General features: G+C 37.2%; 1 protein-coding gene across 11 annotated transcripts in view; it reads left to right on the top strand.

Moving 5' to 3' along the window:
• CCDC141 (coiled-coil domain containing 141) overlaps window positions 1-27,857 on the top strand; it is a 205,285-nt gene that overhangs the window by 5,192 nt on the left and 172,236 nt on the right. For 10 of the 11 annotated variants that reach the window (XM_048214373.2, XM_057316443.1, XM_026492424.4 and 7 more), the window contains 2 exons: window positions 7,113-7,345; window positions 10,453-10,575. In XM_048214373.2, the coding sequence (XP_048070330.1) occupies window positions 7,244-7,345; window positions 10,453-10,575 (225 nt within the window). In that variant the 5' untranslated portion in view covers window positions 7,113-7,243. Of the gene's footprint in view, window positions 1-7,112; window positions 7,346-10,452; window positions 10,576-27,857 lie in introns of those variants that run through there. The other variant, XM_044381366.3, reaches the window with a different exon arrangement.

Below are 27,857 nucleotides of genomic sequence, written 5' to 3'. Positions count from 1 at the left end.
AAAGGAGTTTTCCCAAATCAGTAATAGCTGTTCATTTTAACTAAAGCCTACACATATATGGATGGGACAGTTTCCCAGGTCATACATTGCTCTATATAGAGAATTTTCAAGAAAAGATGTACATAAGTATTGATATTTTGCACATCATTTTTTGTATACTATTGCTTAAAATTATAATAATACAGTCACCTTTGATCTTTTGACCAAGTTAAGGATTCTTTGGACTTGCCTGAGTTTTGTTTTATTTTTCTTACCATTTGTAGACAGGAAATTTGCTGGATATAGAAGTTGCTTGTTTATAATTATTCTTCCAGGTCTTATGGAGAAGCTAAGGATTTAAATGTCATTAAACATGTTTAATTGTAAGGAAATCTATGGAAGTCCATGTACAGATAGAGTAAAACTGTCAAAAGAAGTCATGATATTTTGGATATGCTATTCTTCTGAAGTGAAACTTAGATGACCATAAAGAAGCATCCCAAGGGTGCATTGTGCTGGCATTTGTGGGTTAGGTACTAGGGAGTTCATCCTACCTCCTGTTTTCACTTTGACTCCTATGGACTCTTCTCCACAAGGAGGTTTTTTTGTTTTTGTTTTTGGGTTTTTTTGTTTTTTGTTTTTTAACGATGTTAAGTCAAACAACGTCATTCCTTGTATGAAGCTTGCAATAATGTCCCCATCTCACTTAGAATGAAATCCAAAGTCCTTACTTTGGCTTAACAGCAAGTTCGCCACAAAATTTATCATCCAAGTAGGATTCTTGGAAGTGAAAGGACCCTTAAGAGACATTATGCTGGGGCAACAGATGTAAACCATGATTGCCCCAAGCAAACCAGAATATAGAGATCCCTACCTAGAAAGCCCTATATGAACTAGCCACCACTACTTCTCAGGGCTCATGTTCCATCAGAGTCCTTTTCTCTCAAGCCTCACTTAGCTCCAGCTATACTGACCTACTGGATGCTTTTCAAATATAACATAAGCATGCCCTGTCCCAGATGCCTGGAATGTTTTGCTCTTTTCAATTTAATTCTGGTCTGTAACCAAATCTCAGCTACTCTTGGAGACACCTTTTCTGACTCCCTTCTAAAATATTATCCCTATTCCCCTGTTCACTCTCTCCTCCTTACCTTGCCTTATTTTTTTTTCATAACACCTATTATATTCTGACATAGTTATATATGTACTTTTTGTTTCCTGTTTGATTTTGTCCCCTCCACCAGAAAGTTTCATCAGTGAATGAACTTTGTGTATTGCTGTGTGCCTGGTATTTGGAATAGTGTCTGACACTTAGTAGGTATTTAACAATACTCAATGAATGAACAAGTGAATACATGCGTAGAAGAATGAGCTGATGGTTAGAATGGAAGCTGTTTTAAGGAGAAAGAGCAATTTCCATTTACTTATAGATGGCAGTTAAGTGAGAATGCTTATAATCTAAAATAAGCTAGAAGTACCAGGAGGAGTATGAAATAATATAAAGAATGACTTAGGAAAAATTTTGGCTAAAGTGATTGGTAAAGATGGTATTCTAGAAATGATGACTCACGGAAATGTTTTTACCGTCTGATTATAGTAAAATAATTTCCTTCCTGGTAATGCATATTTTATGTCTTTCTAGTATATTTAATCCATTTGGGTTGCTGAGCATGTGTTTTAATTCATTTTAATTTTAAAAATTTATTTCAAAATTGTTGGCAGTTAACTAGATTTAGAATATCCCTTAACAGATGTTGTTGTCATGTTAGGAACAATAATATATGACTATCAGAATACCACCTATGTACCAGACATTGTTTTAAGTGTTTTACAAATATTATCTTATTTAATCCTCCCCCCAAACAGATATGATACAGATATTCCCATTATCCCCAATTTGCAATGAGGAAACTAAGGCACAGAGAGATTAAGGCAGTGGGACTTCAGAACCCATGCTCCTAACCCATTGCCTTTGCCATATTATGTGATTTATTTTGTTGTTTTGTGATCACTATCGGTTTATTATTCCTGTTTACCTCTGTATTGCAAAGAAATACCCTGAAAGTATCCCCTGATTTCTCTGGCAAATTCTAAATATGCGATTCAATCTACTTAAACTACTATTGGTTGTTGTTCCCCTAGCTTTAATTTAGTGTTTTTTAGGTTGGTTGCTTATTTTATTGCTTATGATCTACCTTTTCTCATTGGAATGTTACCTTTTCAAGGGTAGAGATCTCTGTTTCACTCACTGCTATATTTCTAATGCATAAGTGCCTGGTATATAGCAAATGCTCAATAACGATTGGTTGCATGAATAAATACTGACTGGATGGATTGTAATAAAAGTGTCTTTTTTTCTATATATAATTTGATTTAATCAGTCAGCCAATATTTATAAGAATCATTTCTGTGCCTAGTGTTGTGTTCTGTATGGCACTTGCTAAATACCAGGTCCTCTTCCAAGCACTTTATGTAAGCAACTGTCTTAACCTCTACAATGACCTTACGAGGTGGTCTGAAAAGATTCCCCAAAATGTTAAGACATGGCTCCTTTCTATATGTCAAATCCAGTTGACAAAGATACTAATAGAAATGAAATTGTTAGAAAACAAAGCAAGTTTGTAATATAAACATATAATTATTAAATTTTGACAAGAGTAAAATTTTAGAAAAAAGAAATATAGCAGGTATTTCAACTTTTAAAAAGAATTGGTAATTCATCTTGGTCTTAAATGATGGGAGCAATTCAGATAGATGAAGCGAGGAAGAGGATGATATTCCTACAAAGAAAAACTAAATTAGGGTAGAGACCAAGGATGATCCTTGGGGCCTAGTAATAATGGTCTATGTCATTGAGCAGGTAGGAGGGGCCAGGCCATAGATAGCTTTGAAACCCAGGCAGAAAAGTTTAGACAGGAGGTGGTGGGTATAAGTAAATCACTGTGTGTGTGTGATTTATAAAGTCAGGAAAATAAGTCTTCCAGCCTTATGTGGATTAAATGGAATAGAGTATAAAGCACTTGTCCCAGTTCTTGGCATGTAATAACTGTTACTTAATGGTAGCTATTATTATTACTGTTAATAATAATAGCAGAGAAAATTTTGCCTTGAATTTTTACCTGGATAAATAGACTCATTCTGTTTTATTTATGTCAGGTCTATCTAATTTGTCTTTATAAAGTTTAACTAATGATAGTATTGATTAAGACAAACACTTCTCTATGAAGAAATGAGCAGACTCCACATATACTCCAGTAAAGAAAATGTGTTGTTTTAATGTCATACCCATAGACAGAGCTAAAAAATGATCACATGACAGGTGCCTGGATGGCTCAGTAAGTTAAGTGTCTGACTCTTGATTTTGGTTCAGGTCTTGATCTCGGGATCCCGGGATCGAACCCTGCCTCAGGATCCACACTCAGTGGGGAGTCTGCTTGTCCCTCTCCCTCTGTTCCTCCCCCTGCCCCCCACTGCCCGTGCTCTCTCTCTCAAATAAATAAATAAAATCTTTAAAAAAAATCACATGATAAAGTTTCCAAAACTACTAGCTACCTATATTTTATTAAAATGTGCTATTTGCCACCATGGAAAACAGTGTGATGTTTCCTCCAAAAATTGAAAATAGAATTACCATATGATACAGTGATTCCATTTCTGGGTATATACCCAAAAGAATTGAAAGCAGGATCTCAAAGAGATAACTTGTACACCTGTGCTTGTAGCAGCATTATTCCCAATAGCTAAAATATGGGAGCATTACAAGTGTCCATAGATGGATGAATGGATATGCAAAATGTGGTGTATACACACACACACACACACACACACACACACACACACACTGGAATATAGTCAACTTAAAAAGGAAAGAAATTCTGACAGATGCTGCAACGTGGTTGAACCTCAAAGACATTATGTTAAGTGCAATAAGCCACTCACAAAAAGATAAATACTGTATGATCCCGTTTATATGAGGTACTCAGAATAGTCAAAATCATAGAGACAGAAAGCAGAATGGTGGTTGCCAGGGGTTTGGGGGAGGAAGGAATGGAAAACTATTGTTTAAAGGGGATAGATTTTCAGTTTTATAAGCTTAAAAGAGTTACAGAGATAGGTGGGTGTAATGGTTGTACAACATAATTAATGTGTTTAATATCCCTGAACTGTACACTTAAAAACAGTTAAGATGGTAAATTTCATGTTATGTGTATTTTACTGTAATAAAAAAATTGGGGAAAACAAGTGCTATTTGCAACTCTACAGAATCCAGTTATAGCTTTTTGATATATCCCCATGGAAGATACTTCACTAAAATTCAGCTGGTATAAAAACAGACATTTCCCAGAGGGATAAACAGAGAAGGCATAATAACCTTTGCAAGAGCCTCCATAAACTTCAAAGGATATGAGAATGCCTGTAAGGTTTTTTGTTTTGCTTTGTTTTTTGGGTGTTTTTGTTTGTTTTGGTTTGGTTTGGGTTTTTTTGTCTTGTTTTTTATTTTTTTTGGTGATGATAGGGGAGGTGGAGTTTAAACAAACTATCTCAAAAAGCTTTTAAAAAAGTCCATCTAATTATAGTGTACCAATTTTCTTAGTACTATATATTTTATACTAACTATTCTCCAAATTGTTTCCCAGAGTTAATAGTGCAACTTATAATTAAATATTATGCTAGATGGAGAAACACAGGCCAAAGTTCAAAATGAGCTACGTGTGGATAGAGAGATCTGAACAACAGAGCTTCTGTAGAGGAAAGGACTAAAAAGTTGAAAAGACAGCAAGGGACTGGGAGGAAAAAAGTGATTTAAGCCTTTTAAAGGTTTTAAAGACAAGAATTTGAATTCAAAAACATTAGTCAGAAATCACTGAAAGTCATGTATGCAGTTTGCATTGTTGTTCCTGTCTCCCAATGTAGAAAACAATTTCTTTATGCAACACCCCAGTCCCACTCCATCTAATTAACAAAGAAAGGTCATCTGCACACAAAAAGGCACTACCTTTGCTGCTGATGAGCTGGAAATATCTTTTAACAAAGTCTTAAATATTTCTAATTCCCTTTGCCCTTGAACCTTGGAATTCAACAGACTTTCAGCCATATTTTCTGTGCTCTTCATCTCTCTTGTCCTTTTTCCTTGGTGTGGACCTGCAGTGCCACAGTCTGGCCTGCCCTCCACACTCTTTACACAGTCATCCATCATCCTAAGTGGGGCCTTATGGACAGAACCACTTTTTTCCTAGCCTTTTTCCTAGCAGCCTTTTCAGCCTGCTGACAGAAGGTCCCTTTGCCTCTTGAGGGTCTATATACAACTATGACACACACTGTGTTTCTTTCTTTCTTTTTTTCTTTTTTTCTTTTTTGGACACACCCTGAGTGTCTAACAGGAAGATTAACTTGGAGTAAAAATGCACTGTGTATTCTGGGTGCAGGTCGCTGTTTGCTGTTCAGGTTGGCAATGTACACAATGATTTAGGCAATACTGCTTCGCGCATTTTAGTTTAGGGTGTGGATATTATGTGGCACAGTTGTCAAATCTTGGTTGTTCTTGTGGGCAATTAGCGGAAAACTGGTTTTTCTGTTTGTTTTGCTTTGTTTGGACTAACTACTTGCTCAAGCAGGAGCTTCGACTGCCTTCGACACTGAGGCAAACTCAACAAAGAGGTCAGGTGGGTTCTCCGTCTCTGCCATGAAATGAAACCATTTATGATATTTTCTACATCCTGGCATCTCTTGGTATTTACTCTCCTGGCTTGCACCAACCTCTCCCTTCATGGTGTCAGGTAAAGTTTGTGGATTTCAGGACCTGGGATCCAGGCGTGGTGTCCACTTTGCTGGCCAGCAGGCAGATGCTGAGACCAGAGACCTGGGTCATAGCTACATGATTGCTGAGCAGCCATGACATGTTCTGGGAAACAAAAATAATTGCTGAACACGAAAGTATCTGTGAAAGCACTTTCCCCTCTTTGACTCAAGAATATTATCATGAACTTTAGCAAAACAAAGCAATGGTACTGACTCAGTCTTCTGAAACAGTAGGCTTGAGCCTGAACATGCTTTTGAAATGAACTAAGGGTTTAAACGGTGAGTGGACTAGTTTAACTCTGTTCATTGCTATATCCTCCATTCTGGCTTTGTCCCAGAGGTTTCCAATGGCTCTAGCAGCTTTGGAGTCAATATCTCTGATGTATTTGCATCTGACCTCTGACCTAAACTTCACTGTTATTTTCAGCTGTTCTTTGACAGGGAATCCAACAGCTGCTGTTTAATACCACAGACAGCTTGTGACACACGCTGGGTTTCTAGCAAGAGGATTAATCTGCTGATCTTGGGCTCTGATTTGAAGCTGTCTATAATTTTCCTGCAGAGGGGGTGGAGGAGAATAAAAACCAAACCTGAAGTACATTGTTATCCTTTTTTTAAAAAACTGTAGTAAAATATACAGTATTAACCCTTAAACACAATAAACATTTTCTTGCTGCAATTAAAAGGTAATAACAAGGTATATTACTTCTTGGTAGTTGTGATAAGTGAATTTGAAAATGCTGGTGAGTGGAGTAAAGTAGTCACAAAGAAATCCTGAAATGGTAGATATCTATTGATAATTGCTCATTGAAATATTTTTAAACTGTCCCTCAGGAATCTGAAGCTCTGAGAAAATGTGACCATATCACATCAACTTCATTTGACAGAAGGCAATAAATTTTAGAAAAGCGAGTTAATCTAAAATTATAAGCAATTTTGTGCCTTAATCTCCAAATACACACCAGAACTTATTTTTAAAGTACATTTTGGGGTTTTTTTTTTGCACAAGGGAGACTTGAAAATCTTGAAAAGATTGATATTCTGGTCCATGACTGGCTGGTTTCAAAGTCCACCCTAGCTATATAGATTCAATGGCAAAATTAATTTGGGTTGTCAGGATGTAATTTTTTTTCCATTTGCTATTAAACATCAACTGATAAGCAGAGAGCTAGAAACTGCCCTCCTCATTTAAGATAATGGCAAAAATATCAGGCACTTAGTGTTACCATACCAGGGGTGTGGCGATTCTTTCCCATTCTCTTCTCTCGCTCCCCTCTCGTGATAAACTCAATGGGGTTGTCTATTTTTAACCTCCTGTTCTTTCCTTTTGGCAGAGTAATCAGTGCGAGCCGAGCTCTTTCCCTGAATGAATCCAAGTAACCCCAGTGATTGCCTTCTGAAATGACCAGCAGACACACATCTGTCCAGAGGCTGTCCAGAGTATAAATTCTGGTTCTAAACTACCATGTCCAGCCAGGGAAGTCCTGCTGTGGAGTTTTCTACAACCACAGTCAGTTCAGTAGCTGTTCAGGCTGGGGACTCCAAAATCGTGATAGCTGTCATAAAGGTAAGACAACTTTCTATTTTCTCTGTGACTGTTGGCTTTTTGCAGGGTGTTGATAATCCTACAGAACATTCCACACAGTCAGCAGCACTCAGCATATAGAAAATAGCACAGCAAGTACATCTTACTGCTTTCTTAAATGGGCAACTAAGAGAAACCTTTAAGTTTCAGCAACTTACTATGGTTTCTCTTTCAGTTAGTCAGAAAACATCTACAGCAGCTTAGTTAAAACAAAACCAAAAAACTCTACCATATACTTTCAATTTGATTTTTAAAGGCAAGGTACTCAGGACTACAAGTTCATGATTACCAGGGTGGAGAGTAAGTGGACCTGTGAAATGTTTGTGATTTTTGAGAGTGGATGTGATGGAGGAGGGAAGAGGATGGTCCCAGTAAATACGGGCTGGCACTGTTTTGAACATGATGAAGGGCAGGGAACACTGAATAGGAGGCTCTTATGTGTGCTCTCCCACACGCAGCACTGCTTTTGACATGGTAAAGGCACTAGTAAATCCTTATCACATTTTGGGGGAATGAAGACCCTGCCAGGGAAGGTGCAAAGGGCAGGAGTCAAATTCGCCCTTATCAGCAGGAAGTTGAAGCCACTTGAGGTTTAAGGCTATTGCATATTTTATGTCAAGTAATTTGCTGATTTGCAAAGATGGCCACATACCTTTAGGTTGAAGAAGACATCCATGATTTTATTTCCTTTGAAATATCTTGCAAAAACCCCTGAAGCATTATGCTTGGATTTAGACAAGTCACTACCTCAGGAATTCAGTGCTTAATGAAGGGAACAAGGCAAACAAGCTGGTGCTCACCAGCCAGTTACTTTCAGGACCTCACCAACCTGAGCTGAATAATTTCTCTGGCCTTTGTTAGAAGCCTGGACTGAGTGAGGCCTGTTTAATTTAACTTAATTGCTGCGCATTTTATTTTAATATGAAAATCTGTAACAGGAAAGCAGCACTTGATACTGAGCAAAACGATTCACTCTAGAAGCACTGAAAGCAAAGTGTTCCTGCTGATGTGATTCCCAGGGCTCTTGAGACTTGGTCCCATGTAAACAACACCTCTGCTGATTCCCTTGCCCTCGAGTCCGTTCTTTCTTTCTTTCTTTCTTTCTTTCTTTCTTTCTTTCTTTCTTTCTTTCTTTCTTCTTTCTTTCAGATTTTATTTGTTCACTTGACAGAGAGAGAGAGAGCACAAGTAGGCAGACCGCAGGCAGAAGGAGAGGGAGAAAAGCAAACTCTCCACTGAGCAGAAAGCCCAATGCGGGGCTCAATCCCAGGACCCTGGGGTCATGACCTGGGCTGAAGGCAGATGCTTAATGGACTGAGGCACTCAGGCACCCCCCTCAAGGCCTTTCAAAGGCAGTAGGTGGACATAGAAAGAAGCCTGAAGCACAAGGAGCAAAAATTGATAATTTGCATGTGATTTTATGATGCTTTGATTAACTACAAATTTCAGCAGTGAGAGAAGAGAGGCAAACTCATTGTTTTAAAAAAGTTAACTTTTTGGGGCGCCTGAGTGGCTCGGTCCTTAAGTGTCTGCCTTCAGCTCAGGGCCTGATCCCAGGGTTCTGGGATCGAGCCCCTTATCGGGCTCCCTGCTTTGCTGGGGGCCTGCTTCTTCCTCTCCCACTCCCCTTGCTTGTGTTCCCTTTCTTGCTGGCTGTCTCTCTCTCTGTCAAATAAATAAATAAAAATCTTTAACAACAACAGCAACAAACTAAAAAGTTAACTTTTCTTTCCCTCAAATAGGAAACATTTCTTGGAGCAAGGAAAGGAATAATGTGTATGGAATAAATTATAGGAGAATCAGAGGTCAATTGACAGTGCAGGGGAAAAAAACCCCTAAAATTATGCTGAAAATACGTATTTTAACTCGACTGTGTTTCTAAGAATGTTCCCTCTGATTACCCTCCACAGCTTCTTTAACTTATCTCTGTCCCAAATAAAATAAACCTCAAGCTATTCAGAGTAGAAAGGAATAGAAGGAATCGAAGTTTCTGTGTCTGATCCATGTGGGTTTGTTTCCAAACGGTCTTAGGGCACTCATGATCTGGACTAGCCACACATTTTTTTCATTTCTCTTCAGCAATTTGCTTATCCATGTTCATGTGCCTATTAGCAGTTCCTCTTGCTTAACCAGTTGTTGTTTCTTAGAAAAGCAATTCCTCAGGAAATGCAATGGCGAATTATATATTGGGGCAGTGAAAGTGTCTTACATGTGGAAAACAAATTGGCTGCATTCATACGGCTGTCGTCACATGCATCTAATTTTATTGACATTTTCATACATACTTTATTGATTACTCAACAACAAAATTTGGAAAATGTTATGTTTTTACTTTACTATGAGATAAAAATCTGTTACTTCATTTGCTGTTTATTCTTCTCAGTTGAACAAGCAAGATCAGTGTAAAGACACTCATCAGCCTAAATGGCATTTATGAGACCTTTCCCCTTTGGTGAAGTTTGCATCCTATTTGCCCAGGTGCAATTTCACTATTTTTATGGAATTAAGTTTTGTGAGAGAGAGAATGTACAATTGTGTAACATGTTCTGTAATTTTGTAATATTCAATATTCAGTGTGTTCTTCGTTTGAGAATTTTTTTTTTAAGATTTTATTTATTTATTTGATAGAGACAGCCAGGGAGAGAGGGAACACAAGCAGGGGGAGTGGGAGAGAAAGAAGCAGGCTCCTAGCAGAGAAGCCTGATGTGGGGCTCGATCCCAGAACACTGGGATCACGCCCTGAGCTGCAGGCAGACGCTTAACGACTGCGCCACCCAGGAGCCCCCATTTGAGAATTTTTAATTTAAATACAGTATGCTAGGAGAAAAGAATTTACCTGAAGAATGAAAAAAAAATAAAAAGAGAGGGAATGGATGTATATTAAACCTGTTATATTTCAATATAAGTAAAACCTATCTCTGTGGAAATAATAAAGTGTTCACAGTATAATTGAAACAGAAGGAAAAAGAAGGAGAGAAGAGAAAAGAAAAAAAAGAAAAGAAAAGAAAAAAGGAAGAAGAAAAGGAGAAGGGTAAAGGGGAAGAAACAAGAGGAACTAAAAATGCATTTTCTTTCATTTTTATCTATAGTGTGGCAAATGGGTGCAACTTCAATTGGCTGAATCACAGCCCAATCTTCTAGAAATTGGTAGCAGTCAAGATGAGACCAAAAAACTTCTTCATGATCATGAACTTCTTTTGGCCAAGCTCAAGGTAAGATATTTAAATGTGAAGCAGATGCAAAATTAAAAAAATAATAATAAAAAGCTATTTCTTATACTTCCTCTTGATTTCTCTGACATCACTGGCCTATTGCCATTGTAATATAGTGCCATATAGATAATGGAAAATATAGTTATTTATGAGCAAATACCAGCATTGGAGAGAAGTAACAAGATTTTTTAAAAACTTTCTCTAATGTGATAGAAAATATGGAGTGATAATATTTTCACTGTGGAGAAATAACTAATTTTTTTTCCCGGCTGCCTCAGTGAAAAAAAAAATTCCATCATTTTTCCATTTCATCCATTATACTGTCAAGTCACAACAACAGATCCAAACTTTCTGTTGTTAATGATACCTGCTGGCAAGAATAATATAGAAGCTTATTTTCCCTCTGTTGAACTGTTGAAAATATCTGATTTTGTATTTAATATTAAGAGTTCTTGAAACCAAATAATAATTTTAGTAAAATCAGAGTTATTATTCCATATATGTGTGGTTATTTAGTTCAGAGTCTAAAAATAACATTAGCTTGGGATTGCCAGATAAGGTATCAAGTCAGGGCCAGCTACATAATTTGTGGGGCTTAGTGCAAAATAAAAAGGTGAGCTTCCTGTTCAAAAAGGAAGAAAAAGCTTTTTCTTGACCTGTCACATTGTATTTTATCTGCTATTTAAGGTCTAGCTCCTTCAGGCATGGGATACATGCTGTCCAAGTGCACACCCTCACAGGCTCTGGGCCCCAGCCATGGCTCAGTGCACAGGGTGTGAGCCTGACCCCAATCTTTCCCTAGCTGTGCCCTGACCCCACTAGGTCAGATGGAAGAGGTCATTGAACAAGGTTGGGGGAGCAGACAGGATAGCAGAGACTCTCTGGGAGACAGGACCCCATGTGACGTAAGGCACCAATCCCCCAGCACTTCCTCTGTTGTCCCATTGGACTTTACTTACAAAACACAAACCTAGATATCAAATTATTAAAAATTTCAAAACAGTGACAGGCAGAGTCACTTTAAACCCTAAGTGGCGTCCCCTTCTAAGCCCTGTGAGTTAAGAACCCTTGTAGGTAAATGAATGTCTTCACTAAGATCAAAGAGGTTTGATTAGGCAGCTGGCAATGACTCTGTGTTTTTAGTGCTTTAGTATTTCTGGCTTCTTTGAACATCTAGGCTGGATTTTATATTTGCTTCCTAGATTTAGAAGCAGATCTAAACTGCATCTGATCTATACAGACAGTGGTTTTCTGATTGGACAGTAGTATAAGTAATTGGATATATCAGACTGAAAAATTGACAAAGAATTAGTACTGAAGCAGGGAGCCATTAGAATCTAGAATTTATTCTCCTGTGTACGCAGCTCCTTGTTCTGGGCTCTGGGCTGTCTTTCAAAGTAGAAATCCTGGGCCACCAGGAAGTCCTTTGTATATACGAAAAGAACACATTATGATGTGAAAGAGCATTGAACCAGGAATCAAAAGACCTGTGTTTTAGCACTAATTATACCACTAACTAGTGTAATTCAGCTAAAAATTCAAAGTCCGGCTGTAGCTGCTACACAAATGAAACTGAATTCCATGAATTGTGGAAACCCAATACTTCCTCAGAATTACTGCTCATCCCCTGAGGTTTACATTCTCATGGTCTCCTGTGTCCCCAGCTCCTTATATACCTGCCAAGTGTTTGTGCTGAAGTTAACTTGGACTTGAAACTACATCCCTTCCCCTGTTTCCACTAACACTTCATGCCCAGCCAGCATTTGCAGGTCTACTAATGAAATGTGAGTGGTGGAGCAGCTCCCGGAAGTCTGGGCCTTTCAGGCTCCCTCTCTTTTCTCCCAACCCTATTCGTGTCCAGGGTTGCACAACTCCAGGGGAAATGCTGTCTTAGGCAAAGCAGTTCAGCTCCACAGCAACTATGCTTATATTTTCATACTTAAATCAATCCAGGCGCTGGGGTGGGTGGACGGCACGGGGGCTTCCCATTTAACAGGATCCATCCTCAGAAGGTGCTTATAGTTCGAGATTCTAAAGTCCTGTTGTCCTTTTTATGCCAGTCTTCTGGCTATGGACTAGCCTTCTGGACTTCAGGCCTTTTAACTGTAAAATGAAGGGAGAAGATAGATCAATGTTTCATATCTTTTGTGGATCTTACCATAACGTGCCATAGGATCATGGGGACATTCTCCCTCTCTGTGAGTGGATCTAAGAATATGAGGTCTCAGGTAAAAAGGACTTCTGGCTTCACGTAGGCCTCTCGCCATGACCTCTTTATGTCCATCTCCCAAACCCTCCTTGACCCCACCTATCAGTATCAACTTAGCCACCCACCCCCCAAAGAAATTTTTAGTAGCATCATCCTCCAATGTTACTGATTTAAAAAAAGAAATCAAGGAGTCTGAAGTCTGTTCCAGATTTGCTGACAAGACTTTTTAAAATAATGAAAAGGTAAGGCACCTGGGTGGTTCAGTCAGTTAAGTGGCTGCCTTCGGCTCAGGTCATGATCCCAGGGTGCTGAGATCCAGCCCGAGGACGGAGGGTTCCCTGCTTCTCCCATTCCTGCTGCCGTTCTCTCTCACTCTCTCTGTCAAATAATAAATACATAAAATCTTTAAAAAAACGATTTAAAAATGAATAAAATAATAAAAAGGTAAATTCCATATTGCAGATGTATACATCATGAATTTAACCAATTTATTAACTATTATGTTATCAGTGTAGGCACAACTTAACCTGTAGCACAAAATTGTTGGATCCAAGTTAGTTTTAATATGAGCTTTTTGAATTATAAGAACATTAGTAGTTCAATAAGCCCATAATGTTTAATATTTAATGTTCATTCCAGTTCTTTTCCTATGCACAGCGCCCTGCAATTTGTTCTAATTATAAAGAAGAATGCTGTGTAAGGGGTGTTGAGAGGGTGTAGGGTTCAGTGCTGAGTCTACTCTAATTTGGGCATAGCAGTTAGCCTCTCTGGTCTCAGGTTCTTCATTTGAAAAATTATGATAAAAGCAGTTAGCCTCAAACACCTAAAAAAGGAAATTTGGGGGGAAATGCAATGATATATGTATATACCTGCTGCTTTTAAAAGAAAAAGTAGCATAAATATTCTGTTAATAATATATCAGAGGAATTTGTATATTTAATTTGCTAGAAAAACAATGTTCTGTCTCCATTGAAAATTATCTCAAACCCAGTAATTTAGACTAAAAGGGAAATTTCTGGAAATACGGAATTTTTATGAGTTTTTCTAATGTTGGTAATGTCTATACCCTGAAGATACTATTTTCCGTTCAGCAGTATAGTACTTAATTCCAGTGGAATGTCCAGAGAAAAAATATTTCCCTATTTTCAGTGGTGAAAACATAATCATGTGGAAAAAACATTAACTCCCAAAAGGCATCTAGATTCTCAAACCATACTCAAATTATTTCTAACAAGAAAGAAGACATTTGGGAAAGGGGAGGGAGATTTCAGTCAGGTAAAGATTTGCCTATGGCTGCTCTTGACATTACATTTCTAAGTGGTTCTAGGAGGAAAGAAGAATTGGAAGGACATTAAGGATGTTGCTGAGAATTTTTCCTTAGCATCTGTCTTGTAACTAAGTACATTGCAATTGTCCAAAGGATTTACATAAACCAAACAAACTTCCGGTCACTGGCTCCTATATTTGTACATATGCAATATTAGCATTCAGTGAAGAATAACCCTTTTGAGTATAGAATACTAATTTTCACCTCTGATTTGACTTATAAATCTATTGGTTCCCTGATTCTGACTAAATTTCTGACCCAGGGAATACTAATCTTTGTCCTATTTCCATTAGCTTAGCTAGAAATGAATGCATGAGAAATAGTCAAAATATATTAGTAGTAAAGCTAAAAGTCTTATTAAAACTTGCCTTATGTAAGGAATGGCATGATTTTCTACTCTAAGCTTGAGTATTAACTAAGAATGTAGTATTTAAAATTTTTTTATTGAGGTAAAATAGATACAACATAAAATTTGCAATTTCAACCATTTTTAAATATACATTTATATGACATTAATTACACTCACCGTGTTGTGCAGCCATCACCACTATTTCTTCACCTCAAGTATAAACTCTGCATCTATTAAGCAATGACTCTGATTCCTGCCTTCTCTGGTAACCTCAAATCTACTTTCTGCCTCTACAATTTTGTCCATTTTAGGTGCCCCATATAAATGGACTCACTCATATATTCTTCCTTTATGGTGGGCTTTATTTCACTTAGCATATAATGTTTTCAAGGTTTATCCATGTTGTAGCATGTATCAGAACTTCATTCCTTTTTATGAATGACTAATACTTTATTGTATGGATATACCATATTTTTTTTATCCATTCAGACTTCGATGGACACTTGGGTTGTTTCCGGTTTTCAACTATTATGAATAATTCTATAATGAACATTGGCATACAAGTATTGGAGTATCTATTTTCAGTTATTTTGGATGTGTTTAGCTTTTTGAAGAAACCCCGAAAGGTTTTCACAGCAGCTGCATCATATTACATTCCTACCAGCAACATACATGTGTTCCAAGTTCTCTACATCTTTGCCCAAACTTGCTATTTTCTGTGTTTTTGATTATAGCCATCCTACTGTGTGTGAAGTGGTATCTTATGGTGGTTTTGATTTATATTTCCCTAATGACTAATGATGTTAACCCCCTTTTCATGTGTTTAGACAACTGTGTATCTTCTTTGGAGAAATGCCTGTTCAAGTCTTTTGCCCACTTTTTAATCAGGTTGTTTGTTTTTTGTTGTTGAGTTGTAGGAGTTCTTTATATATTCTGGATATTAATCCCTTATCAGATGTAGGGTTTGCCAACATTTTCTCCCATTCTGTGGGTTGTCTTTTCACTTTCCTGATAAGGTCCTTTAAGAATGAAGAATAAAGTAAATCTGTGTGACTTAATTATATATTTACACCCAAGAGAAAATTTTATAGCATGTATGTTGAGAATGTGATGGAACCCTTTAAGACAGTATTGGAAGAGGACTAACCTATATTACATTATCTGCATCATAGCAGTGTTTTACCCTGAATGTTTACTTCATATAGGAAATCCATTTTCTCTCTTTCTCTATTTTCCTATAGACCCAAAAGTTAGAAAATCCTACTCTCTCAGAAATGCTACTCTCTCAGATGCTTTCACCTATCTCTCCTGCTTCCCTACAGGAATGAGGGAGGCTATGTTCCTGACTGGTGAGACTAGGGAAAGAAGTGGCTGCCATGGGGAAGCCAACCTCAAGGTCTCCCACTGCAGACCCTGTCTACCCATGGGCTACATGTTCTTTACTCACTCTGCTGCTGCTAACCTGGTTGGAAATCCCTGCCTGGCAGAGGCAGGCCACAGTCTCACCCTCTATTGCAGCTGAATGTGTGTCTGTGCCTCAGACCCAATTCTCTTAACAGGCAGGTCCCGATGACTAGATTTTTAAGAAGAAAAATAGAAAACCAAATCAGCCCATCCTCTGGTCCAGTTTTACGGTAATGAGAGCAGATATTTTGATTCAGATCTGACCTTGATGTCAATTTTTCAATTGATTTGTAATCTTGAGGGGAGAGGGGTAAAATTATTTTGTACCTTCCAAATTCCAATATTAAAATTTTTTTTAAAATTTAATTCTAGTATAGTTAACATACAGTGTTATATTAGTTTCTGGTATACAATATAATGATTCAGCAATTCCATATATTACCCAATCCCCATTTCACCCATCCCCCTACCAACCTTTCCCCCTGGTTACCATCTGTTTGTTCTCTATAGGTGAGAGTCTGGTTTTGGTTTGTCTTTTTTTTTTTTCCTTTGTTCAATTGTTTTGTTTCTTAAATTCCACATATGAGTAAAATCATATGGCATTTGTCTTTCTCTGATTGGCTTATTTCACTTAGCACTATACTCTCTAGCCCCATCCATGTTGTTGCAAGTGGCAAGATTTCATTCTTTTAATGGCTGAATAATATTCCATTGTATATATATACCACATCTTCTCTATCCATTCATCAGTTGATGGACATTTGGGCTCTTTTCATAATTTGGCTATTTTTTTAACTTATTAATTTTTTAAAGTAGGCTCCACACCCATTGTGGAGTGCAACGTGGGGCTTGAACTCATGACCCCAAGACAAGACCTGAACTGAGATCAAGAGTTGGACACTTAACAGACTGAATCACCCAGGCACTCCCATAATTGGCTATGTAAGCATAGGGGTGCATATATCCCTTTGAATTAGTGTTTTTGTATTCTTTGGGTAAATACCCAGTTGTATGATTATTGGATCTTAAGGTAGTTCTGTTTTTAACTTTTTGAGGAAACTCCATACTGCCTTCCCCAATGGCTGCACCAGTTTGCATTCCCACCACAGTACACGAGATTTCTTTTTCTCTGTGGCTCAAAGGAATCTGTGTCTTAATGTTCTACACATATAAAGGACCTGTCATATTTTTCACTGATTATTTTGAAGAAAATTGGTGAAATAGTGATAGCTATTCCTAGGGGAATATGAGCTAGTAGGCAGTTTAATTTTTCTTTTATACTTTTGAATATGGAGAACTTTTTCCATTAAAAAAAAAAGTAGTCTTAAAATTATGAAACAGTAAAACTTCCTAGTGACTTTCCCAACCTCACTTGGCCCTTTTCTAGTCTACGGGGTATTTCTTTTCTGAGATGTTCAGCTCCAGTGAGTAGTATGGAGGTGTAGAATTAAATAAAATTCAAATTCTTTAGATTGGAGAGTGCCATGGACAATCTGATAAAATATTATTTATATAAGAGAAGTTGGTTTAAGAAAGAGTCTATGACAGTAGCTTCTCAGACATGGAGTTAAGGCGCATTAATATTGTAAATATCACAAATAATTTGTTAGTAGTTCAGGTTAAGTAGCAGTTCAGAGTGTCATTATACTTAACGAAGCATTGATGGGAGTTGATTTATTAGAGGGGAAGGAATTCTGTAAGTGGAACATTTTGTAGGCACAGAGACTGTAGAGTAACAAATTGGGGGAGGACACTATATTATCCCTGGTTTTGGCTCAGTAGTTAAGGTTGAACTTGACTCCATGGCAGAAGCTCAAGGGCCTGTGGGAAATACAAGGCACTCACCATATTGCTTTAGGCTGAGACACCAAGTGACAAAGAATTGACAAGAAAGAGAGGCATCTTCCATATTTCTGTAGGGAATAGAGCATGACTTGGTATAGCAAATACTGACAACTTTTTGACAACTTTAGAAGAACCCAGTATGCAGGAAGATTATGGTAAATTAAAGGTGGTCATAAATTCTTTGACACTCCTCCCATTGAGAAGTGGGGTCTGTGTCCTTTCTCTTAAAACTGGACAGACTGTCCGACTGCTTTGCCCCAAATGTTACAGCACAGATAATGCTGCACCAGTTTCCAGACCCAGTGTCAGAAGACTGGCTGCTTTTACTTTCTGTAATTTCAAATAGTCACTCTTGGAACCCATCAGCTTGTGAGGAAGTTAAGTAGCAGTGTCGAGGCCCATGTGGAGAAGAACTGAGGCTTCCAGCAACAGCTCTGGCTGAGATCTTGGGTAACAGCCCACCAACTTGCGACTTATGTGAGTAAGCCATCTGAGCCATCTTGGAAGTAGATTCTCCATGCTTGGTTAAGCTTCCCAGCTGAACTGTGTGGAGCAGAGACAAATCTTCTGCACTGAGCCCTGTCCAAGTTGACAGTTGTGAGCAAAGTAAATAAGTATTTTTGGCCACTAAAATTTGCAGTGGTTTGTCACACAGCAATAGATAACTAGAAGAGAGGGTGACGGCAGGAGTGGCATCCTCTGGGTATTTTGAAGTCAGCACTCTTGAACAAAAGGTACAGAAAGAAGAAAACAAGAGTTTTCATGGGGAGACAGTTGAGAAGTGGAACTAACGTTCTCTAAAATGAAAGATGATGTGATTGTACTAATGATAAGCAAAAAGTAAATTCTGAAGTTTGTGAATGATTTACTTTTAGAAAGTTGAAAGCAGGTTCTAAAATATATCTATTATAATGTTAGTCTGACTTTCATTTTGGTATAATTTTTTGGACAGGAGGAAAAGGTTTATAGTTATAATTCAGCACACAGAGATATGCAAAAAATATTATGTGTATAGTGTGGAAAGAATGACTAACGGCCAAGGAATTCAGGAGAAGCTTGACAGAGAAAGTGATATTCATCGTGGAGATGAATATGAGTTTTCCAGATACCATAGACCAAATTTAAAGGACTAACAATGGACTGGGAGAAATATATTTGCAGTTTATATGAAAGTTAAAGAGTTACAACCCTGCATATTGATAAGAAAAACAAAAAAACCAATAAAATCAGTAAAAAACACATGATTCACAGAAGAGAGGCAAACCACCAATAAACATATAGAAGGGATGCTCAACATCAGTAATAGCCCGAGAAGCAAAACTAAATAATAATAAAAAATAAACCATGATTTGCCTAATGCACCATTAAAAATTCAATATATTTATAATATCCAATGACAATTCAAGCAAAGGGACATTCTACCATATTGTTGGTGAGAATTTGGACTGACACAATCATTTTGGAAACTAGCAAGCATTAAAATGTAAAATGCTTACATCTGTGACTCAGCAACCTCATTTCTTGAATCTCTCCTTGGAAATGAGAGCACTAGAAAGGATACAGATACGAAAGTCCTTTTGCTATGATATTGAGCATCTTTCCACATGTTTTTAATGAAATAATTTAATTGGAAACAAAACAATGTCCAACAATAGGGGAATATGTTTATAAATTGACCATTTATGCTTCTTTCATACTGTAGAACATGCTGAGTCCCAGGCTTCTTGTTGTGACATAGGTAAACTCTTAGATGTTTAACCCCAATGTTGGTTGGGCTTCATGTTATTTGTCACTAAATACATTCCTATTTGAAATCTGGGTCAAAAGTCAGGATTATAAATAGCATTTTTTAAGATCTGTAGTCTCCAAGCTATTATTTAGAAATCAGTACTTCTTTAAAATATAAATCTACAACAAAATTTTTCATTGAATTTAGAACTCATAGTCCTTATTAGTTTTCACAAAAAGGGTCTTGGTCTGAGATTGGGACTGACAGGACAAAACTCAGATGGCTTAAGAAATACCAATGAGGGATAACAGATAAAAATGGTAGCACAGGACTCACTCACCCCTACTCTCAATCTTTAGTACTGCTGAGTTAGCTTAAATGTTAGGATAGAAATGTCCCTCTTGCGCTCTTCTGTCTAGATGACAACAGATTGTTCTTCTCTAGAAAAGATCCAAGTATATATTGTAATTAACCAAGAATGTATCTTTTCTAAATACAGATTTTTGTCCTAGATATAATGTATAAATATGTAAAACTCAAGAGTTTTTCAAATGGCATGGCTATATCATTCTTATGACAAGTTCATTAAGCTATTAGTCTTCAGGAGAATAAGGCAAACTTCTGATTCTTTGGTTAGCCCAGTCTTCCAAATCATCTGTATCCTCTATCACCTTCCTACCACATATTTGAGGTTCAGGGACTTAAGTTAGATTAGAATTTTTGTCTTAAAAAATTGTCTGAAAATGGAATACTGGTTCCAGTTCCAGGCAAGATGGAATAAACACACATCACCCTATCTCCATTAAAGGCAGCTATAAACCCTGGCAGAATGTGTGTATACAGAGGATGCTGCAAAGTAAGGGGTAGCAGGTAGATTAGGGAAAGAGATCAGAATCCCCAAACCACCAAACAGCAGTGTTGTTGTTTTCTCCCTCCAGTGTTGCCCAGCTTAGATTCAAACACAAGTTGACACCCTGAAGTATGCCCAGAGGTAGACGGAAAAAGCTCCAGAAGAGTCTTCTCTTTCACATCTAAGCAGTAGAAAGAGGGCTTCCATGGGTCAGACAGAAAGGGAGGAAATACCCGGCTTTTGTTTTTGCTTTTTGCTTTTCTATTCTCTCTTTCCCTGCCCAGGCACTCCCCTAGAGGCGGCTGTGATGGAGAAGGTGGAGGCAACCAAGCAGGTGCCTAAACCTCTGAGAAGGGGAAACCCCTCTTTGACCAGAGGAATTATGGTCAGAGCTTGCAGTGAATTTGCATTGTTTTTTCCCTCCCTCTCTTCTCCCCACTGTTTGGTCCTGCAGACACAATGATGGGAAATCCTTGGCAGAGTGAGTAAACCAAAGCTCCAGATTTCGGGCCAGAGGACTAGGAAGGGGACTTTCATGGTACAAATTTCAGGCCCTGAGTCAAGCCAGTGAAATTAGAAGAAGCAATCTCATCTTTCAACTCTATAACTCATATTTATATAGATGGTTTTCTGATTTTCTTTTTAAAAAGCTCAATTAATCTGTCAGTAGACAAAGAACACTGAAGAACCACAAGCTCTCAGATTCAGTTTCATAGGACACTTTCCTAGATTTTAATTTTCAACTCAAAACATATCCCAGGTTTTTACATAATTGAATTCAGAGAAACCCAAACCACCCAAAGCTATTGCTCACTGTTTTCTGAGAGCCTGAGATTCTTTGGCTCAGTAATCCCATAGGCTATTAAACTTTTATTAATGTAGTGGGGAAAAAACCCACTTTGCTAGTGTGTTACACTTATTAGAGGAGCAATAAATACAAATACATAATACAAACAACATATGGAAGTCAACATATGTAATTTTAAATTTTCTAATTGCCACATATAAATTTTAGAGCATAAAATACTTATAATAGAAAAGGATGTCTCGAATCAACAATCTAAGTTTCCACTTTATAAAATTAGAAAAATAAGAGCAAATTAAAACCAAAGCAAGCAGAATGAAGGAAAAAATAAAGAGCAGAAATCAATGAAATTGTCAACAGGAAAACAATAGGGAAATGAATGGCCCTTTGAAAAGGTCAATGAAATCCATAAGCCTCTAGCCTGACTGAGAAAGGAAAAAAGAGAGAAAACAAAATGACCAGTGTTGGGGGTGGGGGATGAGGTGTCACTGTAAACCCCACAGACATTGAAAGTATAAAATGGGAATACTATGAACAACTCTATGTATATAAATTCAACTAAAACTTAGATGAAACGAACCAATTATTTGAAGACCATAAATTGCCAAAACTCACCCAATAAGCCAAGTAAAAAGAAACAAATGAAATTAATTTAATAATATGCTTAATTAACCCCAATATATCAAAAGTATTATCAAATAACATGTAATATTATAAAAATTATTAATGAGCTATTTTAATTTTTTTGTATTAAGTCTTCAAAACCCAGTATGTGCTTCATACACATCAAAATTTGAAGGAGCCACATTTCAAATAGCTAGTGGATATCATATTGTACAAGGTGGATTTAGAGAATAAAGAAGAATAAACCTTCTGGAAACCAAAATATTTTACTTTTTTAGCTCAGGAGACGTCTGCTTATAAGCAAACCAATACATATGGGCCTGAAAAGGAAAATTATAGGATGAGATTTCTTTCAGGGACAAGAAATGAAAGAAAACCAGCCCAATTTATTTCCAGTAGCAAATTTTTAAAAGCAATTAATAAAGCAATTATTAGACAATGTCATAGGAGTGAGTAGAAATATTTTTCCTAGTGTAACATTTTAAAAAATATATTGTGTGTAAATGTACTTGTGCATATATCTGATAACTATTGCAAGTGATTTTACTTGAGAAAGTAATTTTTTTCAAACAAATGAATTACATAGGCATTTTGAAACAATGAAAAGAAAACCTTGTATTAATCTAGTTTGAAAGGCTGACAGTAGAAGGCAATAATTAAACTGTGAAATGTTTGGTTGTGAGTTCTGGAAGCATTACTGCATATTTCATTAATAATTTTATATGTAATTAATTTGCTGTTCATTGTTTTTTCATTGCTCAAATATTGCTCAGTGGACTTCTTATGGATTATGTTGCTTAATGGTGATAATAATGTGGGAGACCAAATGCAATCCAGATTCTAAAATTAGCCAAAAGGATTCTGTTACTATGCCTTGGTTAATTTTGCTAAATGTTGGTTAGCAAATCATTAAAGATTGTATGTTTTGTATTTGAGTGATGAATATATAGCACAAAGCAGAAATGTGCTTCCATTAGCATATTTGTAAAACTTGGACTTAAGAATTTTTCTTTGTACTGCTTGATTCATTATAAATATTTCACTTGTGGCTAGCTTTTCTTTATGTTTGTAGATGATGGCCTTTTTAGACTTTAGAGAAATGAAATTGCTGGATCATATGATAGTTCTATTTTATTTTATTTATTTTTAAGGATTTTATTTATTTATTTGAGAGAGAGCGTGCATGTGAGCTGGGGGAGGGATCGAGGGGGAAGGGCAGAGGGGGAGGGAGAAGGACAAGCAGACTCCATGCTGAGCATGGAACCCAACTTGAGGGTCAGTCTCACAACCCTGAGGTCATGATCCTGAGATCATGACCTGAGCTGAAACCGAGTCAGACGCTTAACTGACTGAACCATCCAGGCACCCCTGGTAGTTCTATTTCAAATTTTTGAGGAACCTCCATACTTTTCCATAGTGGCTATACCAGTTTAAATGCTCACCAAGAGCACACCAGGGTTCCCTTTTTTCCACATCTGTGTCAATTCTTTTTATTTCTTGTCTTTAATAATAGCCATTCTAACAGGTGTGAGGTGGTATCTCATGGTATCTCATTGGTTTTGTTTTGCATTTCCCTGATGATTAACGATATTGATCATCTTTCCATGAACCTATTTCATGACTGATTTGTGGGTGTTGAACCAGCCTTGTATCCCCAGAATAGATTCCACTTGATCATGGTGTATGATCCATTAAATGTATTATTGAATTCAGTTTGCTAATATTTTGTTGAGACTTTTTTGCATCTGTGTTCATCAGGACTATCCCTGATCTTTTTTTTTTTCTTAAGATTTATTTATTTATTTGAAAGACAGACAGAGAACACAAGTAGGCAGAGCAGCAGGCAGAAGGAGAGGGAGAAGTAGGCTCCCTGCTGAGCAGAGAACCTGATGTGGGGCTCGATCCCAGGACCCTGGGATCATTACCTGAGCTGAAGGCAGACACTTAACAAACTGAGCCACCCAAGCACCCCTATCCCTGATCTTTAATAACCAAGTGATCTACAAACTTTTACTGTCAGTTAATGTTTTGGGCTTGAAAAAGAAAGAATCATGGTCTGTATATTGTTACTTACATAAATGAGGTTAAGATTGAAGTCTTTGGTAAAGCCTACATTCCAGAACTAAGCCACCCACCTGGAAAAAGTGTTAAATAATTAATCAAGAATAGGAAGACAAAGAGTTATACATTCTGGATTTTTTTTTTCTTCCCAGGACAAAAAAGCTTTCTGTATTACCTGAGACTTAAAACGGGCTTGCAGAAAAGATTAATTAACGTAGGAATACTAAACGACATTTTCAATCCTGAAATTTCCATCCTGACCAACTCCTTGTCATCATGACAGATTTCTTTTAATTGATCAGGTTATACTACAAAAGACTAGCTAAACTTGCAAATGGAATGTTCCCACAGTTACTAGAACTTTTATCATTAACTTAGTAACCCAATATATAGCTATAGGACTTCCTTTGTGTATATACCTCAGAATTGGGTGCACAAAGGGTTGTGGGTGTGAAATGTCACAAAATGAAGAAAAATTCTTACCTCTTGGAAAGGTTACAGATGCCATATTGGTCACTATTTAATGATCATATTCTATGTGTCAGCCATCATAATAAATACATTAAGTATTTAATGCTCACATCAACTTTCTGAGGTAGGACATATTCACATTTAACAGATGATAAAACAAATTCAATAGTGGCTTTTGCCCAAGTCCCACAATGGTTTATGACACCATATGTCGCTGCCACTCCAATTTATTTAAAGAGGTAGGATTAATATTAAAAATATAGCCATTGAAAGATAATATATGGAAAACTTTATACAAAGTGCTGATAGATGACTCATGCAAGAGTTCCATCAGCCCACTAGAAGAGACTATTTATTTGGATCTCGAAAGAAGTGACGGGTAAGAATTGGGAGTCAAAATGACATTCAGATCAGAGAAAGGTATTAACAAAACTGTTGAGACAAGTAAAAGAAAGATACGCATGGTATCTTCCTGACATTCCTGCCAGGAAATGTCAAGAGATGAGGCTTAACTGGTATGGTGGATGAAGATTGGGCTGGAAGGCAATACATGTGGGCTGCACAGTTAGATTTGATTGTGGCCAAGCAAGGATTCCTAGAGCAGGGGAAAGATTTGATAAAAATTCAGTTTGAAAAAGGTTACCTTTATAACATTATGCAGAGTGGACTCGGATGGAAAATCACTGGAGTTAAAAGATGTATATGGAGGCTTTTAATAGACATTGGAACTTAGAATAGAGTTCTGAGTGTTAAAGTAAAGAGAATTAAACTTGAAAATTTGTGTTGTAATAGCATCATATATTATGTACAGTAGAAATATACTTTGATGAATTCATAAATTATAAAATATAGAATCAGATAAATTATTTTACATAAAGAGTAAGGGAAAAGTCAGTGATAATTCCAAATCTTAAAGATTGTAGGATAAGAAAAATCCCACTGATATTATTTCATAATTGCCAAAGTGGTGCCATTTTGAATTGAAATGTTCTTTATATTTGACAGATTAGAAGTTAGTGATATCATTTGCTAGAGTAGTTTCAGGGAATAGTGATGCTGGACACCAAGTTGCAGTTGTTTAATGAACAAATGTGAAGCAAAGAATCAGATATAGCAAGAATAGGCCATTTTTCCAATAATTTGACTGAAGCAAGAAGGTGATGCTGACTGGAAGGTTTTTGTTAGGATGGGAGAGACCAGGGTTAGGAGAAATGGACGACTTTCACTTAAGAAGTGGAGTGTGAGAATTAGTGAAGAGTTTGTTTACTATGTATCTGAATTTCATGCGATATAATCGTGAAGTTTGGAAACAGAGGGGCACAGTAAGAGGAAGATTACAAAGAGGTAGGAAATATTCAGAGGGTCTTACACAAGTGACCAAAGACAAGAGGAGTATGAGGCAGTTTTGAGATTCTGAATGGTCATGGTGGATTTGATCTTAGGGTATCTTGGATGGAGAAGACTGGGATGGCCACCTCCTATTCCAGTTGTTCTCACCCTGATGACTGTTTCCAGGCCCAGAACTCTAGGCAGTTCGGGAAGCCATTGAGAGAGAGTGATAAAAATGAACAATCTCCATATGGAACAGTAAGAGGAAGGAAGGGCTCATTAGCTGGTTCTAAACCTGGCTAGAATCACCTAGGAGCTTAAAAAGAAAACATAGGACTCATATATTTAGGTACCAAAACTGAAGAATCAAAGCAAGGCTGGGACACCTGTATGTTTTTGAGGTTTTTTGCAGTAATTCTGAGGCACAATGAGGAATAAGAGGCTCTGGCTCAAATCAAAAGAAACAACGACCATTAAACAACCACATCGAAGTGCTTGAACAGAGGTGCTGTCAATGGAATTGGGAAAAGGGGCCATGGAAAGTCAGAGGCAAAAATATTCAGGGTCATATCACAAAAGTTAGGGGAAAAAGAAATTTCAAGACAGAAGTATTGAATAGGGCTTAGAAGCAGCAGCATGTTTGAGGAATTTGCCATTAGATTTGACTATGAGGAGATTATTGTTGCTTTCTGAAAGCTTTCTGGAGTGCTCCCCATTTATGCTATTGACCATGTCCTCCTCTGAATCCCTTCTGTAATTTGTAGCCTATCTATCTCTACCTTGGTCTCTTTCATGGAAAACCCTTATATGTTTCATTTTTGTCTTCTTCATCAGACTTTGATCATATTTCTGTCCCTCGGGCCTAGTACTGTGCTTGAATTATATATTCAATAAATATTTATAGAATGAATAAATTAAGCAAGGAAAGAATGAGTACATGTATCCATTATATTTCTTCAGGAACCATTCATCTCTTTGTAGTAACAAAAGAAACATGCATAAAAGGACTGTGGGCAAAAAAAAAAAAAAATGGAATAATGATTATTTAAATGGTATTCACATACCCTGCTCTTCTTGCTCACAATGGTCTGAAGGTTTTAAGGAGACTCAATTATTAATGTACAGAACATTTGGGCTCCTTAGAGAACATTGTGGAACTGATAAAATATTAATACTGTTAGTTTTTCTGATTTGTGTCATTCTTCTTTTAACTGAGCTGGAGGATGAGTTTCTGAGTAAATTATTGATATCCTCATCTTGGAATACTAAGTCCCCCTCCTCTGAGAAGTGTTCCCTAAGCTCCAGCCCCATTTTAGGCCCATCTCTCTCCATGTGTTTTTACTCCACTTCTCAGCACCTCTGTACTTATAGAAGTACAGTCTCATACCCTAATGTGGTACTTGTTCAAGCACAGCCTATATAATGAATATGTTTAAAGTGTAGTTTATGAGTAATTTACATCGGAGTCGTGTTAGATACCTGTTAAAAGAAGTTGTGTAGACCCCTATCAGATAAGACTTTCTATAGTAGGGCAGCTTGCTACCTGCAGCTCTCCTGGGCTCTTCCTATCATTTAGTGTCGCTTTTAACATTGGTTTGCTTAATTTTTTTTTACATAGGTATTCAGTTCTCATTAGGGTGTAAGCTTCCCTCTGGGCAGAGATTGTGTTGGCACATATTAAGTTATTATATGAATAATTTTTGTCCAAATTCATGTGAGAGTTTTGGAGCCTTGGGGTGCCTGGGCAGCTCAGTCGGTTAAGTGTCCAATTCTTGGTTTTGGTTCAGGTTATGGTCTCAGGGTCATGGATCAAGCCCTGCAACAGGCTCTGCACTGGGTGTAGAGCCTGCTTAAGATTCTCTCTCTTCCTCTCCCTGTATCCCTCCCCCCCCCCCAAAAAAAGAGTTTTGGAGCCTAATTTATGACCTAAATGGAAACATAATACAGTGGAATTTTGTTGAGTGAGTGCTGTGTCAACCACTTTTTAAAATTTGTTATTTAATAAATTAGATATATTAAATATTTTAGGTGTATTAATTGGTTTAATCCTTTACATGACCATATGATACAGATTTCATTACAGGCAGTGCACCTTAGAAGTTGAGTGTGTAAGCTCAACCTGCCTGAATATGAATCCCAAAGTTCCTGCTTAGTTTTGCAGCTCTAGGAAAGTTACTTATTCTCTCTCTGTCTCAATATCTTCTTCTATAAAATGGGGATAATAATAGTGCCTACTTCAGGGATTAAAACAGTGAAGGAATTTAGAACAGGGCTTCACA

This window comes from Ursus arctos, unplaced genomic scaffold, assembly GCF_023065955.2.
Source record: "Ursus arctos isolate Adak ecotype North America unplaced genomic scaffold, UrsArc2.0 scaffold_1, whole genome shotgun sequence".
Classification (NCBI taxonomy): Eukaryota; Metazoa; Chordata; class Mammalia; order Carnivora; family Ursidae; genus Ursus; species Ursus arctos.
This window is presented reverse-complemented; position numbering and strand designations above follow the sequence as displayed.